Source organism: Antennarius striatus, chromosome 9, assembly GCF_040054535.1.
Source record: "Antennarius striatus isolate MH-2024 chromosome 9, ASM4005453v1, whole genome shotgun sequence".
NCBI lineage: Eukaryota > Metazoa > Chordata > Actinopteri > Lophiiformes > Antennariidae > Antennarius > Antennarius striatus.
This window is the reverse complement of record NC_090784.1, coordinates 20,995,386-21,015,898: the sequence shown is the minus strand read 5'-3', so window position 1 is coordinate 21,015,898 and position 20,513 is coordinate 20,995,386. Positions and strand designations below refer to the sequence as shown.

At 42.7% G+C, this 20,513-nt stretch overlaps 1 protein-coding gene across 2 annotated transcripts in view; it reads right to left on the bottom strand.

The window, feature by feature from the left end:
- pear1 (platelet endothelial aggregation receptor 1) overlaps positions 1–20,269 on the bottom strand; it is a 36,508-nt gene extending 16,239 nt beyond the window's left edge. For both annotated transcript variants that reach the window (XM_068324423.1, XM_068324424.1), the window contains exons 1-2: positions 20,065–20,269; positions 586–696 (exon numbers count right to left, since the gene is read on the bottom strand). In XM_068324423.1, coding sequence (XP_068180524.1) covers positions 586–692 — 107 coding nt within the window. In that variant the 5' untranslated portion in view covers positions 693–696; positions 20,065–20,269. The remainder of the gene's footprint in view (positions 1–585; positions 697–20,064) is intronic.
- Between the last annotated feature and the right edge of the window lie 244 nt (positions 20,270–20,513).

The following is a 20,513-nucleotide window of genomic DNA, read 5'->3' as shown; positions in this document are numbered from 1 at the left end:
AACATTAAATTGGGACATTAATCGGTAAAGGAATGAATAGTGACATTAATATTAGTTGCAGCCCTGAACGAGCCCCCCCACCCCCCACCCCTAGTCATCATGAGGTTCATAAATATGATTTAAAGTTAATTATCTAAAGGAATTTCATAAAATACAGAAAATTAATTCGCATCTGTTGCAGGGTGAACTTTATGATCTGTTTTTTCAGACTGCGCCATCATCGCAATTTAAACGTGTCCACTACCTGAAGGCTTAATAACATTCCCATCAGCCTCAGCTGCAACAGCACGCTAACATGTTAGCATGTAGCTAGAGCCTCACACCACCCCCAGCATGGCTGGAGACCCACGTCCTTTCATATTTCTTTAATAACGTTAGAAATAATTCTAGATAAATCAGCCGGTGAGGGTTTTTTTTTTTTTAAAGGTTTATTTTGTCGTTTATGTGATGAATGAACATCCCGACCCCTTTTTTAAAGCCATAAAATAAACTCTCATCTCTATGTAAGCAATGCTGCATGAGAAAACGTTCCACTGGTTACAGTCGGTGACATTTATGTGTTTGCCGCGCTCCGCCGGGCCTCACCTCTCCCACAAGCTGCACACATTGGGGTCTCTCGGGTTCAGAGAAAAGCCCAGACCAATCAGGAAGCTCAATAACAGCAGGATGGCAGAGTTCTGGAGAGACGGCATGGTCCTGTGGGGAAGGACGGAGGAATATTTTCATTTCAGCGAGAAAAAAAAAAGTGATTTGTTGCTTTAAAGGGGAAAAAAAATATATAAATGTCAGACGAATAAAAATCTGGATCTGCAACAATGAGATAAGCCTGCCTACGACGTGGCCTGTCTTTATCATTATTCCCAGGTTAATTGTTTTTTAATCGCTGAAAACTATCAAACAGTTGTGTTTACTGAAGTTTACAAGCCAGAACAAAAGTCATCTAAATTGGAATCTGTTTCTTGCCGCTGGAGCCGCAAACAATGGAAAAAAGTTGCAAACAGAGTTGGAAATAGAACCACAAAAAGTTCCATTTCTTCTCTCAATAAGACATTTGCATTAATTGTTTTAGTTTACTACAATGCACTATTTACTACAATGCACATTTCACAGCATGGTAATTGGAGACATTCATTGAAAACTGCCTATAAATTGTGGTTGAGATTTATCCGCCGACCGTAAAAGACTTCATTAAACGCTCGGCAGAGGTGAGGCCGAGTGCCAGACGTGAAGCGTGACGCCGTCTGCTCAACGCCGCCTCAACGGGGCACAAAAAAAAACGCAGGCATTAGTAGACGAGCTTAGAGCGAGGATGGGGTACGGAGCGTCCGACAGAGGAGGAGGGGTCGGAGCCCAGAAATCTGACTCCCAACTTCATCCTGACCCCGGGGCAGCGGTGCAGCCTCCACACTCCTCTTCGGTCCCCTGCCACACTCCAGCAGCATCTGGAACCCATCACAGCATCAGCCCCAGAGAGCGCCGTGGAGAAGGGGACCCTGTTGGGCTCTCGGGGGGCCCATTTTCCCCCTAAAAAATTATCCCTCGGACGCGAAGAGAAGTTCAGCGGGCCTCGGATTGGGCCCTTCGCTAAAACCTTTATGGGAATGTTGCGGCACTCTCCACAAACGGACACGTCACGTTGACATCGGATCGGTTTGTTGTTTCAATAAGTCTCATCTAAACTCCTCGCGTCATCGGAACAACATAAAAATCTCCTCGGGGAGGTGTCTGATACGTCGGGACGCTGACGTGACGGGAGAAACATCCAAGATCTCAAACAAAAACAAAAAAAATTTCAATAAATGTAGTGACTTTAAAGTTAAGTAGTCACAACATCTACAAAGTTTATTTCATTTTAAAACTAAATCAAAAGAAAACGTTTGCGGCAACCGTTTCCAGAATCGTCTCCCAGCTCCCGTCTTCCTCATGGCCTGAATCTGCGGCGGAGAAATCACTTTTCGCTAAACTGCTCGTGCACATATTTACATTTAAAGTCACTGCGCGCGGTACATTTCCTGAGATGGGAAATAGATTTGCCTGTGGCTTGGTGAATAATACATGCCGCTAATGCTGCCAGGATCAGTGGTTCAATTCCCAACAGAGCTACTTCATCCTCGCATTACACTCGCGCTACCAAAACGTGTTCTTCTGGGTGTTACGTAAAATAAAAACACCTCAGAATAAGAATTTAGGAGTGAGCCATCGTAAATCAGAACCGATCGAGAACACGTTTACATTAACGCTGTCCAGTGGCTGGTTATCGCTGCTGGAGTTTTGGCGTGCGAAGGCTGCGAGTGTAAATCAATGTGAACGCAGATCCTCTGCTGATAATCTGGGCTTTAATCCCATCAGGATCCATTCAGGTTTCTGGATCTGACTGTAATGCCAACAAATCTGTGGCCCAAAACAAAAAAACCAGAATTTGGATTGTATGGACGTATGGATTGTATTAGGAGGAGTAATCAGCTTTGAGTTGACTTGGGGTGGGGGTGGGGGGTGTAAATATTTTTCATTACCTTGTTTTCCCTTTAATTGCGCTTCATTAGCGAAAAGCTTCAAACCACATGGGGATTCTTAAATGCTGAGAAACTGAGTTTAATGAGAGCAGGCGGAGTTGTTTTGAAGTCGGGGCTCAGGCTGTTGTTTGCGTTGTTGCATGTTTGGGTTGCCTTCAGCGGGACGGGGGCCAGGTGGACGTCTGGTCGCATCATCATTTTTAAAAAATTTTTTTTTGAGTTCTAAAGGAGGGCAGGGAATAAAACCATGTTTTTTTTCATGACTCTTAACCACAGCGGTGGACAGATTGATTCTTCCTCTTCCCTCATTTTCACATAATAGCTTTCAAGTCGGCCGCATTAAGACCCAAGCTATCAGTATTTCCTTTGAGCTTCTTCCAGACTGACGTTTTTCACGCGGACGGGCCTGTCTGTGCAGCAGAGAGGAACAAGCAGAGTGATCTATTGCAACAGATCTTCCATTAAATCCTTGATGTGTTTAGCTAACGGCTAAGTGGCAGTAATGTACGTCCACAATCACATCCAACGGTTAAAGGACGAAACTGCAAAACTGCAAAAGTCAAAGTTGCCCCAACTGTTAATGACTCGCTTTGTGATGACAAAAGCAGAAAGTCTCATCAAGTGCATGAAAACTTTACATGTGGCTTTTAGAAACCAATTGAAAACAGGCAAAAAAATTCCATACACACACAGTCACACACAGACGTGCACGCGTACGTGTGTGAGCTTAAACACACCCAAGTCGACATGCATGCACATGAACACCCCGACACACACACTTTTCAAAAGACGGATCATCTGTTTTCATGTTCTGGAGACATGACACACACATCAAATGAGTCCCATACGCTGCAACCAGTTCAGAGAGAGAGAGTATTTTTAGCATCTGAGGACATTTTGCATATTCACCAAGCGACCCACGCTCACATACGTCTCACCGACCGAGGAATGCTCTGAACCGTTTGAGGGTCGCTAAATGACCTTTCCAGAACCGAACGGGAGCTTTCAGTGAAAACAAAAATGAAAACACGTGCGCCGGATTTATATTGATCCCACAAGACAATCGCAACTGTGTCATTACCGTAGTTTTTTTTCAATCAAGATCCCTTCAGGATGCGTAGATACAAACAACTGACAAATCTTTTTTGACTCCATTTCAAGGAAGAGTTGGATAGAAAAGCGTTTCCATCGGACAGAGTGTTAAAGAGTCGGGACAGAGGGTTCATGTTGGAGACCGTTCAAGGGACTCAGGAAGTCAGGAGGTGGAGGATCTGATGGAGGAATGACACCACAGCCTTCCGAGAGACAGACAGAATTTCAGGAATTAAAGAATTTTCAAGAAATTCATCGCCAATTTTTGTATTTTATGGATTTTTTAAAAAGGATTTGGTCTAGAATTTCTGTTTTTGGTCTTTTTGAAGGGTGGAGCTTCAACCAGAGAGAGAATAACATGCCCACATTAAATGTCAGCTTAATCTCAAAACCGAATCTTCTTGTCTTCCATCATATTTCTTCCATTTTTCATTTTATCTTTATTTAACCAGGAAGCCCTGTGAGAGTTTCAGGCCTGACGGGGCCAAAGTTGCAGCCAGGAGCCGGCAGTAGATGTTTAACGTCTCCAATCAGTGTCTGTGTGGAGAGAGCGCAGTGAGCTATGAGGACATGACAGGATGCAGCTAACATATGGAAGAAAATCAACTCTTTAAATGGAGGAGAAAGCGCAAGGTCTGCAGATAAGAGAGACGTTCCAAACGCTTGAGTCCATGACAGCATCGGCCTCGGCGTGGAGGCAATTTCAGCCCATTAGGAGGGAAATGTCAACGTCAACACCAGCATTAATGGGTCTCATCCAAGTACAGTCTAATAATTTACAGCACAGCTCAAAAGCATGTTTAAACATGTGTCCTCTTTTTTGTTTTATCCTCTCTTAAAGGATAAAACTAATCAGCTTAAGGGGCGGCATGAACAAAGGGCCGTTTTTGGTTTTTTTCCCTCCTTCTTTTTAAATTTGAAGTAAAACACACGTTTCCTCCCCATCTAACCTCAAATTTCTGTTTCTATTTATTTCTTTATGGTTGCAATTCTCAGTGAGATTGAAAATATTAGTCATTTACTGGAATGGAAAGAGAGAAAAAAAGTGATATACAACAATAGCATGTTGGTTGGGGTGTCAAGAGAGAAAGAGAGGAAGAGAGACGGTCCTGCCAAGTCCGAGTTCATTTTCATGTCAGGGTGCTCTGATGTCAGTCAGACGAGCAGCAGAACATCTCTTCAGTCCTTTTTATGAGTTTATCTTGGATTTAAGACCCCAGGATCCATTTCCACAACTGATAACGTAAAAAGAAATATTCTATACTTTAAAAAAAAGGTTCATGCAAGAAGATGCAAACTCATTGAAAACCTGCAGACTTGTTGATTAAAGCAAGACTAGAGCATCAAGTTTGTTCTATACTGAGTCTCTGAAAAGAAAATGAAGCTAGAACTGGATTCTGTCGTATAATGTAAAATAAGTTGCATTCAATTTTAAACTTAATGAAAAACATTAAAGGATTACATTTGGGAATACTTTTCAAATTGAATCAAGTTTTTTTTTAAATTTTCATTTAAATAAAAGCAGGTGTTGTCCGTAAAACTGCGGTTTAAACATGATATTAATTTCCTGCTCTTTCAGCTCATATAAAAAGAAATGTAAAGAAAGTAGTCAGAAATTTTTTATTTTGTTTTTTTGAATTATTGTAACCCGTCTAATACAATTTTAATGAAGTAATTAGCGGTGGAAGACTTTCAGAGTTTCAGAGCAGAAGGATGCGTCCCGACCCATCAGCCTACATGTGAACATTAGGGAGTGATTTCATCGACCGCTGGTTCCCACAGGAGGAGCTGAGGAGTGGCTCCACTCTATTATAATGACATTAAAACAATGAGAGAGAAGAAATGAAAAATCCTCACTCTTACATCAGAGTTTATCCCCAAATGCTCCGGCCACCCAATGTGAACTTTGTGAAAAGTAAAACCTCCTCAATTTGAGCTCCTGGAGACAGAATTTTAACAAATAGTCGTTTGTGGCTTTCTGAAAAGCCCTTTCAAAGGCCCTTCAATGGAGAATTAATTGGTAAACAAGCTCACTCTAAAATTATGAGCATTATAATCATCAAAAGCTCCAGAAAAAGACAAAAGAAGCAACAACTGAAGGATGAAAATCTCCTCAAATGTTTCCAGGCAGCAGGATGATCATACTTCACGTGATTAAAGCGCCCGCTGTGAACCATTACACTTTAAGGTCGGCCAGTAAATGTTGCGGCGTGCATCGCTGCCTAGAGGAGATTTAAACCATCGCCGTCTGATTGGGGGATCATCACAGGTGTCAGAAAATATGGTCCACGGGAGACGGAACAGAACAGAAGCGTCTCAGATTTACAGCTCGGCTCTTAGAACAACAAATCCATAAAACGGCTTGAGGGCAGAAACTGACACACAATGGAATAAATTAGCCCGACTCGACCATGTGACACATCAACCACAGTCGCCCCTCCTCCCACCCACCCACCCCTCTTCATCCCACCCTCACATTAAACCAGAGTTACTGTAAACCGAGTATAAAACCCATAATCCTTTGCATCTGGGTCCTCATCTTGGCACGCAGGACGGGCTTGGCTGTGAGACCGCAGTTAGGCTGGCACAGTTGCTGCTGCGCTTCATGTCGAGTTGGCTGGTTTCGAAGAGGGGGGTGGGGGTGGGGGGTGGGGTGCCTTTTACAACAGAGGGGGGACTCTGGGAAACAATTACATGACCACACCCAGAAATGCAACGTGAGTACCCCCGGTAAAACACGCACACGTGCATCAATTGTACCACATTATTAACCTAATCCCACGCCCACGTCCACACGTTTGTCTGTTTCCAGGACGGACACAGTCATATATGGTAAAAGGTGTTATTCTGCCACTTAAGCTGAACCCCCACATTGGGAAAAAAAAAAAAAAAAAGAGCTTCTGAGTGGAAAAACTGTTGGCAGCTTAAATATAGCAGACGATTCCCGGGGGAGTTGCATGACAAAAGGATGATCTAGAGCGGGAGAGGAAGACGAGGAGGAGGAGGAGGAAGAGGAGGCCTCACGCAGGTTTTTAGAAGTCGCTGAATTTCACTGAGCGAGCTATGCGGCGTTCGCCGTCAGGAAGACTGATGTAAGCGAGGAGAAATACTCCTAAACTTGTGAACTCGGGGTAAAAACACTCACCTTTATACCTCATAAAAAAATAAAAGCCTGTTCCTACGTTCTGCTCTTCAGACCGTTAAACTCACCCGGTGTCTTTTAATTGTCCCCGCTGATCTGCCGTGCAGCTAAGAGATATTTTTTTAATACAAATTTTTGGAATAAATAACTTGGATTCTCCTCAACAAAGACTTTTTTTCCCGAAGGCTTTTAAATACAGCAGCAGATGCCCGGTGAAGCCCGCCAATCTGTCCTTGGTTTGGAGTCAAAGCTTTATTAATTCAGGGAACAAGCAGTGGAAAAAGCAATGAAATAAAATCATGTCAACTCTGTGTCAACAGCAGGCCAGCTTTCAAATAGTAATCTCAGGTATTGGATCCTTTCTTAACTTCTAAAAACAGGAAGTAGTATATGAACCTCTTCCTGGTCCGAGTCGTCATTCAAGTTTACGCTCCAGATGGGACCAATGACCGTGAGGGGTACAGATTAATCACATCCAGGGGCAGATCTCAGGTCAGTCGTGTGTTTGGATCAGAACAGATAATGGAAATAAAACGTCTGCTTCAGATGAAGTCAGACGGAACGATGGTCCAGAGAAGCAGCGGTGTAAACGCAGATATCCCTGACAGGACGTCCAAACTATTGATGGTTCAATTTAAAAAAATTAATTTTATTATAAATTTCTTACAAAAAGCCACTTTGAGTGCGTGAACCTGAACACGGAGACTTGAAGACGATGGGATCCAATAGGATGCAGTGACTGCACCTTTTCCTCTTGTAGTAAGCAGCTCAAAGATAAGCGTGTGTGTGTGTGTGTGTGTGCGTGCATGTGTGTGTGTGTTTATGTTGGAGTGTGTGTTTACAAGTGAGGTCATAACCCCTGTCCTCACATTGATGGACAACAGAACCCATGGATAACAGCGGTTGCAGTGATAAGGTCACCATGGTAACGCCGTTGTTTTGGACCACAAGAGGACACCAGCATGAGTTCAACAGAACTCAGAGACCTGGATTTGTTCTGTATCGACAATCGGAGACCGACAGGAACCGCAGCACATACTAAGTAATGAACTCCACCAACGCCGCCACCGATCAATAATCATTAAACCAAGAACGAAGCACATCATCTGAGTTCTCCATGAGGACAAACTAACACCACCTCTTTCCTCTCATGACCCCTGCCCCCAAATGAGTTCAACCAGATCAGGATTACAAACCCGGATCAAGATTCAGTTGCATATCGTGGTGGAACCCTCTGGACAAACAGCAGCTTCTCTTCTTCCGCCGCTGTCGGTAGGACGACATCAATCACCTTCTTCCTTTCATCTTCCAGAATGTTATAATTCACTGATAATCAATCAGTTTCATGATGTGAAACTCAACAGAACCACAAAAACAGCTTGGTTAGAAGTTAAGAGGACTATTTGGGTGATCATGACTAGGATACCAGGTTAATTGTCAAAATAAAATACATAAATAAAATGTATACAAACCCCAGGTGATCGAATAGCACTTTGTGGAACTTTGTGAACATTTTTTAAAAAACCTTGGAGATATTTCAACAATTCAACTTCTAACCATTAAAACAGAGAAAGTACAAATATCACAAGTCCCTAAACTGCAAACGGCACCACCAAACCAAACATCATCTGTATATTGATAAAGAATTCGTCTTGACGCCTGTTGTGCACCCTCCCAATAAACCACACTTTAAGCTATGCAGTGTGACGCACCAGGGGAGCCCCACCAGGAACAAAATTAAAACAAACATTGCCTCTGTTACCCTCAGGGTTGCTGACGAGAGCACAAATAAATAACCCTCGCCTTCATCGTTCCCAGAACATTTATTCTTTACAGATGTGAGTGTGTGATCCGATGTGTTTTTGAGGTCCACGTCAGTTGGAGCCCGTCGCACTCCTCCGACACGTTTGAGGCTCGTGCACTCTCGTGTGCGCACCCACAGCGCAGGCCGCCGCCTGGTGCTCCACACTCCAGACCAAAACCACAAGCAGGATGACTGCGGCTCCGATGGTCAGAGAAAGCTGAGGGGGTCCACAAAAACAAACCCTACGACACCGCCACCGATACGCCGGATCGCCTCCACGGAGAGGGGTAAACACCAACGCACACGCCCACACCTCAGATCGGAATCACATCCGGTGTCTTTAAAGTGCTCTTAATGAAAACTTTAGCGAGAAAATGGTGGAAAACCCAAAATGGAGGCCCTGGCTGAGGTTTCGGAGCGACATGACCATACAGCGCCGTAATTATACGTTCTGTAATCCTCTGTTGATCATACTGGTGCACAGACACACAGAGTCCTTATATAAAAACACAGCCTTTCCACAAACCGTGACCAGAAAACATAGCTTTCATTGTAAACGCTCAGAGTAAGAACACGGGCGAAAAAACCTCCCGTTATATTTATTTGTCACATAAACCATCTGCGTCCACGACCGCGATGGTGAAACAATCTGAAAACAGCAAAAGCAGCCCGATGCAGAAACACAATAGAATTTAATAATGCTGAACGTCAGATTAAGTGACTGACAAGGTGGTACGGCTCGTCTCCAAGTAACTAATCCAGAGTCGGGCATAAACCAAAGTATCTGATACATTAAAAATTCTGATCATGAAATAAATCTGATGCATTCAAACTTCAATCAAAGTTTACTTTTCAAGTTTAAGTGAGATTAAATCTGAGGTTGTGTCTGTGATGTCTAATATTTGATGTTAAATTGAAGCTTCACTGAATAATGAGTCAGATATTTGCCGATATTGACATATTTTGATTAAAGGATTAAAAGATTTGACCTTCTGCTGAAACTAAATGAACGGATGATCATCATCCAAACATATTTCAGGCTGGACAACCTTATATTACGCTAGCTGTGCAGCTAAAAAAAAAAAAAAAAAGAGAGAGAGAGAGAGAGAGAGCCAAGTCGTAATGAGCTGCATCTATCGTTTAATGACAAACACACTGTCAACAGAACGGCCCAAGAATTTCGACCTGAATCATGCTGTAACTATTGTCTGCCATCATGAATCCAGAGGCAGGATATTTGTAACGGCTGCAGCACCTGATTGATCGGCTGGAATGTCCTTTAGCCCATTGTTTCGACATGATTCACTGGCGGCTTGTTGATTCAGATGCACACATCCTCCTCTCCACTTCCTGTGCTTCAGGGTCTATCAACTCCTCCGCCGCCAGCCGGCCTTCTGCATCCTGATGGCTGAGTGTGCGTCAAGTTATTCTCTTCGATTTACGATGTCATTGTAAAAGTTAATGATAAGGAAAAACAGCGATATATTCGCTTTTATTACTTCCTAATTGAAAAATGAGTCAATAGCAACGGTATTTAAACGTCTGTGGTGCTGTAACTCTGATTTAGGGTGATTATTACTATAATGGATAAGTCATTAAATTTTATCTTTAAAAATATTATTTAATATCAGCATTTTAAAAATATGTGCAAGTAAATTTGTTTTATGCAGGCTAAAAATGCTTATTTTAATTTTATTTTCTACGATAATAAATACAATTTTTTAAAAAATCTTGAACGGACTTTAAAACATTTCATTACGGTTGATTTGATGTTGTCTTAATTTACATGAAAGCCTCTTCTTCCCGCTTGTTCTCCCACCAAAAACCATTTTCATCAATCAGGAAGTGTGTTTTTTTTTCTTTCTTTCTTGAAATCTCCTCTGAAACAAATTATTTCTGTCCTCCTCTGCTGAGGTCAGAAAGTTGTGGGAAACATTGCTTCAAAAAAAAAGAAAGATTTGAACTGAGATTGCTGTGTCATTACTTGATCTTCCCATGATGGAACTACGCAAAGGCAAACACTTCATCCACTTTTATTAGTGCACGGCGTTCCTGAAACTTATGCAGGACAGGCTGAAGGTCAAGAGCCTTTAAGATCTGCAGAAGAGCTTAAGAAAACAGAAACAACCCCCGATGAACTGTTCATAACTCTGAATACGAGGGGGGAAAAAAAACCTACAATCTTGGCTTCTTTTTTCCACGAATACACATTCTGTCTTGTCTTTTCATTGATGGAGGTCGATATTAATTATTAATGCAATCAATATGACATCCAATCGGCATGAAAACTGTATGCCACGAGGTCGTGGAGCATCTGTAACGTATCGTTGGCCAGCAGCTGCGTGTCGGTCTGGTCCCTCTGAATCCTGACACCGCTGTCGATGATGGTTCCCATCAAGACGTCGGGACTTTTAATCCGTTCTTGGCGCAGATTTGCCTCTCAGTCTGCGCTGCCCCGTTCAGCATCTTACACCCTGCTATTGTGTGCTGGACCACCTCAGGGGCATTTCCCCCTCTGATTCTATTCCTAGAGGTCGACCCCCGGCTCTATGGTTCCGGATCCGGGGGCCCGTTTGCTCCAGGTCAGTCTTTCCAATCCACTGGTACGATATCCTCACATCAACCACTTCCTGTATCCGCCTGTGTCCCATCCCACAGAAGGGCTTGATCCTCCTACGACTCTTCCTCTTGCTCTTCATCGCCCCAGTTTCTCGCTGCCTGAGGCATTCTCTCTCTAGCAGCTCATCCCAGGGGGGGTCTTTTTACTCTCTGTTTCGTCCCACATCCTAGATCTGACACTCACTGGTCTTTGCATGTAGAGCCTAAGGGAACTGGAACTTTGGGGTATCAGGTAACTGGTGGGGTAGACATGTCGACAACGTACACTGACTGAGTGGTCCTCCAGAGATATTTGGCTGTTTCTGACCTCATTTAATCGTTGCCATGGTTCCCACTGGTCTGTAAGATACAGGGAGCTCCAACTCCACAATCCAGAACACCTTCCTCCTTTGTGTCACCATGCAGGCACTTTTTCCCCTGACTAAGGACTTCCTGCAGACTGAGTTGGTGTGTAGCTGCTGACTGATTGCCCCTCCATATCTAGACATATCTTTATCTACTCCTTGCATTAACTGGATGCCAAGATTCTGCAGAGCACTAGGGATAGTGCATCGCCTTGGCAACCGCCACACTTGATCTTAACTTTGGTAATGACTTTAAAGTTTGATTCGGCGCTGATTTCCACAGCAGCATTGAGTGGGTTGACATATGCAAAACCAATAGGAGCCTATTTCACAGCTTTCCTTTACAGTCCGTCCCCTCACAGCCTGCAGCTCTCAGCCGGACTGTCTTACGAGGGGAAACAGACGACCAGACTGCAGCCACCGAAGGGAAACGCTGAACTGCTGCAGGCATCCCAATCCGCCAAGTCATCACAAAAACGCTGCATCTCACATCGACACAAACGCAGATGTGCGCACACAGTACCTCGCCTGTTCAATGTGCCTCCACGCATGCAGACACGCTGCTTTTTTTTTTCTTTCTTCTCTTTCCATTACAACCTTTATTTTGGCGAAAGACCATATATATATTGCTTACGCTTGTGTTCTTGACCCTCGTCGCGAGGGAGCTGCTGTCCAAACCCGGTTGGAGAGGTGTGAAATTAAAGCCCATCTGTTTGGGAAAACAACAGCAGAAGCTGAACGAGAAGAATCCAATTAAAAACTTGCTTTTAATAAGTTTTTAATGCAGATTAATAAAGCCTACTGTATAAAAACAGCATTTTGGTGGGTACAGTATATACTATGCATCTATTATGCGTCTAAGTTTACACAATCCCTCCAAATGCCTTCTGGAAGAAGCATCATCCTCTGCTTAGAAAAGCTTTAAGAACATATTTCATAATGCGGACAACATTCCCATACAGCAGCTTTAACATGAGCATTTAAGTCGCTGTATGAAGGATGGAGGCACCAATTTACAGCAACAGACCCCAAGCATGCCTCATCTGGTTTCCATTAAGACAACACTTGTGACTGGATGGCAGATTTTTTTTCCTCCCTCTCTCTCTCTCTCTCTCTTTGCAGCTGCTACGACACAGAGAGCTGGGAACCATTTGAGCCGCTGTGGCCAATATTTTCTGTGCTGTTGTTGATTTTTTTTTTGCCATTTTTTCCCCAAGAGGAATCCATTCCTATTCCTTCTTTGAGGAAAAAGTAAAGCGACACCTGGCTGGTTTACTAAAATGCTCTGTCTGCAGGGTGGCGAGGTCATTATGCAAAGCGGAGCGGGAGCTGAACACCTGGAGACAGATGTGTGGCTGAATTAATGCCATGTGGTGAAGCTTCTGTCATAACCAGGGGGGGGCCTTAATAACCAAGACATCTTTGGCAAAATGTTAACACAAGCTGCAGGAAGGTTATCAGTTCTTATACCTGTAAGATACCGCTATCTCTTTTTCCAAAAATACCAGCCTGTGCCTGTAAATTCCTCCGAGTTAAACCCCACTGATTTACAGGCCCTCGTTTTTTTGCACACGTTGTCCTGCCTTTCTGGAGGATGAGATGGAAACCTGCACCATATTAAAATGATCATTTAAAAAAAAAAAAGAAGAAGTTTTTTTTACACATAGCTCCAAAAACTCCTTCTCCTCTCTTTCTGTCCAGATGGACCTCATTCGACAAACATCTGGAAGTTAAAGCTTTATTTTCCTGACTCACAAACTTCAGCCACGTGTGCTACCCCGAAGGTGAACCCTCAGAGATGTTCCTTCTCCTTCCCCAGTCTGTTCCCAGCAGTGTCAGTAGACCCTAACAGTTTCAACCCCCCACCCCAGACACACACACACACACAGGTGAGGCCATTAATGCACTTTCTTTCCTGTCTGGTGACTCAAGAAAGATGAAAGTGGGCCCTGAAGATGTTTAATTGAAAACCCAAGTGAGGCCGTCTGGGTTGTGCAACACTAAAGCCTCTGGGGGGGTTTTTGGTAGGACATCTTTATATATGCACAGCATAACAGGAAGACAGGGGGGCAAAGAGGAGAGACAGATACAAGTCACCACACAGGACATCCTGGGCAACGCCGTGGGGGCCTGTCATCTTGTTTGGGTATAAGGAAACAAAGTGGAGGTGGAACTGTTAACACTTTTCTTTTTCTGGATGACTGGAGTCAAACAAAGTCAGAGAAACACACAGCAGGTCTTCTGCACATCACAGGGGATTGGTTTTGGGTTTTTTTAACATAGTGAAGCATCTGTAAGATCTTCAGTATTATTTGTTTTGACTATTTACCAGTTAATCAGCGACTAATCGGTTCTGTTGTTAACATGATGCCAGAGCAAACGTTACCAGAGTGTCCCGCCAGCGCTTTATTCACAGCATCTTTGAAGGTATCATGTTTTTCTCATTACTTTTTTTTTTTTTTTTTTAATTGACTGTACCGTCCTAGTTCATTATCATCCACCTCAAACTAATTATCTGCTCTGCTTCCTTCAGTTTCCCACAACAATACAAAAGACAAAGAAGGGAAGAAAGGAAAGTATATTGTTTGGTGTTTTTTTTAAAAATCTAAATTAAACTTTTCATATGTCTTTTCTTTTCTGCACCAGGGGAATGAAACCTGGGATAAACAATAGGAAGCTGATAGGAAACACCTTGCATGTACATCCATGTCTGCATTTCAACATTCTCTTCCTCTGACATGTAAACACAAGCGAGACAAAGAAAAAAAATTAGGTGTGTAAAAGGAAAAGTCCTTCATCGATGCCATCGGACCCGTGCAGGCTCTACTGCTCCCACTTTTTCCAAAGTGCAAAACCTCCTATTTGACAAATAGTAATTTTTTTCTCCCCAAAAAACAGAGCTTGTGTTGTTTTGAATAATTGGAACTGTGACAAAATAGTTATGATTTGTCATCCGGTCTTTCCTTCGGCTAAGTTTGTCTTTCAGAAGTGCCTGGAAAATGGAATACAAAAAAAAAAAAGAAGAAGAAAATAAGTCCTCTCATAAAGTGCAAGATGGACGACTCAGCTTAACACAGCTGGGGGAGTGATCTGGGTCGGAGCTCAAGAAAAACACTGGGAGTTCTGGCCGTTCACGTCCATGTGGTGCCAAGCATGACACAAAGGCCATTTGTTTTTCACATGCAGAACCCACGTCTCGCATCTACCTCAAACTATTTCACCTCAGAGCTGACAAAATGAAAGTCTCTCTTTTATTCTGCGAGACTTATTATTTCTCTGGGGCAAGAATTAAAAAGAAAACAATAACATAAACATAACCCCTCATTATCGACGATGGAAAATAAAAAGTGCAAAGTCCTCTGAGTCTTGAATTTGGTGCTGGATTTCCTCTAATTCTACATCTCAGGTTTCATTTGGTTCCAACCATCCTCCATAAGACGCCACAGCGAGACGCCATTGGAAGCTCCAGAAACTTAATTAACAACGTCTCCACTGCGACCCCACCCAGTACCCCGAACACCAACCACCAACATAAGCAACTTCAGGAAAGACCCTCACCACAGTACAAGTAGTCTGTGGTCACTTCATCAAGTCCCTACTGGCTCCTCCTTCTGTTCCAGCCCCAAACCCCTCGACCTCTGCTTTTTTATGATTGGTTATTTGAGCCAGAGCCCAATGAAACCGTGCATGTTCCACAACCAGAGCAACCAAAAAAAAAAAACCCCGAGTTGGAGGGCTACAGTCGAGTCTGCTCCAAATTACTTGCACGGCTGCAGAGCACATGGGGTTGAAAGGCTTATATAAGCCTGTGGTATAAATATTCAACCCGCGTCACCTCTTTTTCAATTCCCTTTACTCTTTGTCTTTTTCATCAGCACTTTTTTTTAACATCATAGCTGGAAGCATCAGGAGTAGACCTCATTGTGTTTTTACATCTTTTTTTTTTTTTTTTTTTGGTCACTGATGTGTAAAAACTCAGGGATGGATATAAAAAGAAGTTCCAGTGATGTTATGTAAGTTTATTTTTCTTGGTGTCATCATGACTGCCGTCATGATTTAGAAGTCTCTTGCAAAAATACAAGTGGTCACAAATGTCCAACAGGAAACAACACAAGCTGACAGCTCTGCAACTCCAAGCTACTGTACCTCCGACTGATCACTGCAGCCTGCTGTTACTCATCTACCATTATGTTGTCACGCAGATAAAAGAGCCGAGGAGATCTCCCTTCATTGATCTGTTCACAGCTGGTCCATCCTATAACAGAGACCTGACAGTAAAAGCACCTCCAGCATGGTTTACCCCACGGTAAGTGTAGCTGTCATGGTCGCAGGGCAAGCTGCTGTGGAAAGACGGAAACATTTTTAATCATCTATCATCATTTCTAATGGCAGCAGCAAATACCCATGCGCAACTCAAACCCGAGGGGGACGTAAAGTAAATGACAGGTTATCCATTTAGGACTTGTTGAGAGATTTCCCTGAAAGCTTCAAACCCCTCAGGGAAAACAAGAGGAAACATCAGGGATTCAAGAAAGACATGATAATTCATCTTCTGGGAACCATGAATGGGGCTCTGTTGAAGGTTCAGTCAGGAAGGCTTTCTCTTTGTGGACTCTGACCACAGGTTATTTCTCATCGTCCTCCACACCTCTCACCTGCTCGGTTTTTTTCTGAAGCCGTCACTTCAGATGTCAGTTGTTTTCATCAGGTGGTCGCTTCTATCCAATAGCATCGCAAGCTTGATTGTTATCCGATCGCCTTGCTGCTGTTGATTCGCTCCGTGCCTCTTCGTTCGATCTTGCTGTCATCATGCTAACCCTTCACCTGCCTAGGCTTTGCAGATTCAAGGACTCCCTCACTTAAACGGTGTCATGAGTCCCAGCGGAGTCATCGCCCACCCCCACCACCACCAGTGTCTGGACTTCACTGGGGGATTTACCAGTGCAGACGCCCTCCGATCACTATCTCTCACCAATTACAGCATATCGTCTCCTATAATAATCAATTATCTTCACTTGTGTCTTCTGATTGAATTTTCCAAATTTTGTGCCAAACCATCCTGATGACATAAATATTTCAGTCAACATGTGAAAACTTCGAACCTAAAGGACTAAATGAAGCTAACAAAAGAAAGGATATTTTATTGCCTGGGGAACATCTTAGTACTCCGTGCTCTAAGTACTCCTATCAATATCAGTACACATTTCCATTGTGGATCATGATATTAATAGATAAAGTAGTGGCCGGACCAATCTGTGGAGCGACGCTTCAGTCCTTGCTTCAACGGATAGCACAAACAAAGTTCTCATCTCACTGAAATAACACAAATGGTGTGTGTGACCAATGGGTATAAACCCGTCCAGAAAAATTACGACCTTCACAAGATTACATGCAGACACTCTGATTGCCCCGTATGCTGTCACAATAAATTTCCAGGCACAAAACGATCAAATGAAGTCTTCTTTTCCTCAGATCCACTTTATTCTACCGCAACCTCATCCCTTCGTGTCTCTGGCCAGTGTCGTCTCCTACCAAAACATATCCGGTAGCCCGTCTGAAGTCGAATACTCTCCTGGACAAACAGACGGTAAGTCAGCCAGACCTTTATCTGTCAGACCAGAGACTGGTTTGTTACTCCACCAGACAAAAAAAAAAGTTAAAAAAAAAAAGGATGGCCATCATACCACTGATAGCTGAAACAGTCTGGAGGAGGACAGATACTTTCATGGGAGAGATGCTGTGTTCCACTAATGAGGATTTCATATGAGGGCACTGAGGGAGGACGGTTTCAAGGAGGCACAGTTGTGTTACTTCTCGCATCCAGGATTTGACTTAATAAATGCACAAAGTGGCACGCAGAAAAATGGCACACTGTTTTCAGGAGTATTTGGAGAGGATGGAGGAAACTTGGGTCTGCAAGCAGAGAGACTTCCTGGTGATTTTTGTTTGCCAGAGCAGATGTGAGGTCATAAGTCCAAACCAGGTGGCTGAGATTTATTCTGATAGTTCATCATATCTTGCCTTCCTGCAGATGTTTTTTAGCATTAAATGGTGTCAGGCTCTCCTTAATCAAAAAGCTTCCATTCATAAGTCACAGACGTTGGGTTCATGTTGTGATTTTACAGCTCAACTGAGGAAAAGACGTGAAGAGTTTCCAAAACAGTAAGCCTTGATGGGCAGCAGTTAATCATCGTATAACTCCAAACTTATAGAGGATAAAGACCGTTAAGGCGTCAGTCGGCGTCTCAGTGAGCGACTCTGAACACCCCGTCAATACGGATTAGTTTGTCTCATAATATATTTGTCTGTAGATGATTTCTCTTGTTATTCTTGCACACAGTGTTTCAAGCCATCCGCGTACATATAGATGTCAGAACATCATGAGAGCATCAACAGCGACCCAGCAGGAGCTCCTGCAGTCTGCAGAATTAAATTAAACACTGTATTTCATGTGATTTACTTTCAATAACAGGACGTGAAAGTTGAGTCACACATTTCTACGGACTGCGCCCACTTTACGGCTAAATTTTACTGGTTTGAGTCACACCTCATCTATAACCACAAACCTGACCAGAAGATAAACCCACACAAATCCTGGGATGCAAATCCTGTTTAAATAATTCAGAGGTAAATATGCTGACACTGATAATTTGATTAGTAATTGATATAACATAATAAAAAGGATCCAAAATATGCGCTCAGGTTTTATCCAAATAGTTCTGGTAGCAGTTGTGTGATTAGTTATGTGATAGGTATGTAGCTCAGTGGCTAACCAAATCCCTCACTATCATATTTATACTTTATAGCCATCGTGTCCTTTTCCACTGTAAAGCAAAAGTCTCTGAGTTATTGCCTCTGCACTGACATCACTACAATCTCTTGCAGCCAACACCGATATGATGAATTTCTGGAGAAGACAGGGTTCCAATTTCAACTCAACTCATGGGTTCCCAAGAAAACTCAGTGTTGTAGGTGGGGTGGCAGGATATTGGGAAAAACTAATGTTGGATTTTTCTTTTTTTTCTCTCTATGATGTGGCAGAATCCCATAATTTTCTCCAGCTGACTGAAATTTGTCTCTACATCTTTTTTTAGACGCAACCGCTCATTGTACAACTACAACTGCTGCAAGACACAGTCACCTCTGACAAGTCATAATTTAAAAAATAAAAATAAAACGCCTATGTTGAACTGGATTTGTTTAAATGAAGGTAAGAGTTGAGGAGAAGGAGGAGGAACACTGAGGAAACTTCTCCAGAACTACTCCCACTGACCTGCATGCCACGAATTGATAGAAGAGACGTGCTGAAGCAGCTCCGTGTCTCTGAGTCACATTAACTGATAGTAGCTGAAGATGCTTTCAAACCAGAAAGACCATAAAAGGTCAAACAGGAAGGAAAAGTATGGTAAAGACCTGATACATGTCAGGTGTAATAATATCTGTCTGTAGACTCACAACAGTAACTCAAAGGGGTGACTTAAAATAATGACTCATAATAGTGACTTACGATAGTGACTTAGTGTGTTAGCAGGAGCTCCTTTTACAGAGAACATAAATAAAATCATCAAGCAGTGTTCTGTCCCCTGAAACATGAAATGTGATTTACTCACACCATTTTAAGACAGTAACGAGTTAGTAAGTAATTTTATTCAAGTATGCTACCGCATTAAGAAAATGCTTGTATCTTACTTCCATTCAACACATTTATTTGATAGCTGGATACCTTAAGTTGTTGTTGTTGTTTTTTGTCACATGAAATACATCATTGTCTTGGGAAAAAGTGTTATTGATCAAAACTCACTATAATATGTTACATCAGACAAGAAATTCTGATGAGAATTTTCACTGAAAATACTTAAGGAACACTCCGATCATTCAGTTTAGTAGAATTTGGCAGAATTACATATATGATCAATCCATTACTATTTCTACTGTGCATTGTCTTTATTGCAGTGTTTGATATATAGAGAGATGATTTTAATTCGTTTCTGCAATGTATGTCTGATCAATATTTGACAGTGCACTACATTTCATGAATTCATGACAAAAAAAACTTTTATTTTTCACTTAACTTTAAGAGAAGACAACAAAATAAACTAAAACTTCTTTGTACTGTATAATAAATGTAGGAACAGTTACTTGACAACACCGCTCTGTTAGAATTTCTATTACAGCACTTTCACCACTAAAGCAGTAGATTTTTTTTTTTCTTCAGACCTGTTTAAACTGTCAGTGCAAAGTACGATCTCTAAAAATAGTTTTTACATAAAACAACAGCAAAATGTTCCTAAAGCCCTGGAGCTTCTCTACACACGTTAAAATGACGTCCAACACATGCGCTAGAAGTTTTTTCTTTTCTTTTTTGCATCACCGTTTTAGGCGCAAGTTGTCTCCACTCCGCATTGTTTTCATTCTCATTCAGTCCGTGACAGATTAGACTTTTAAAATCTAATCCAGAGTCAATTAATCAGGAACATCACATCTTTAATCTAACCCCGCAACAATCCCGTTTCCCCCTTTATCTTTCCACACTGACAGCCTTTCACTCACCTTGCCAGCCAAGAACTCCCGGATTATTTGTCACTGTGATAATTCGGCAGTTTCCAAGAAGGCAATAGAGAAGAAGAAAGGAAAAAGTGTTTGTTTCACACACTTCAAAAAATCTTCAAGCGGTGTAAACACTGAGGAGCGTGAAGTGGGAGAAGGAGAGCAGCTCGCATCCAGCGGGGGAGGGTCCTGACGGGGAGCCAAGGAAAGTGGAAAAACTGTGACAGCGAGGGGACTGGAGGAGGAGGAGGAAGAGGAGGAGGAGGAAGAGGAGGAGGAGGAGAGGAAGAGGAGGAGGAGAGGAAGAGGAGGAGGAGGGGGAGGAGGAGGAGGAGGGGGAGGAGGAGGAGGAGGAGGAGGAGGAGGAAGAAGAAGAAGAGGAAAGAAAGGAGGGATGGAGCAGAGAGGACATTGGGGAGGTCAAGAGGAAAACTAGAGATGTTGTTTTAGTC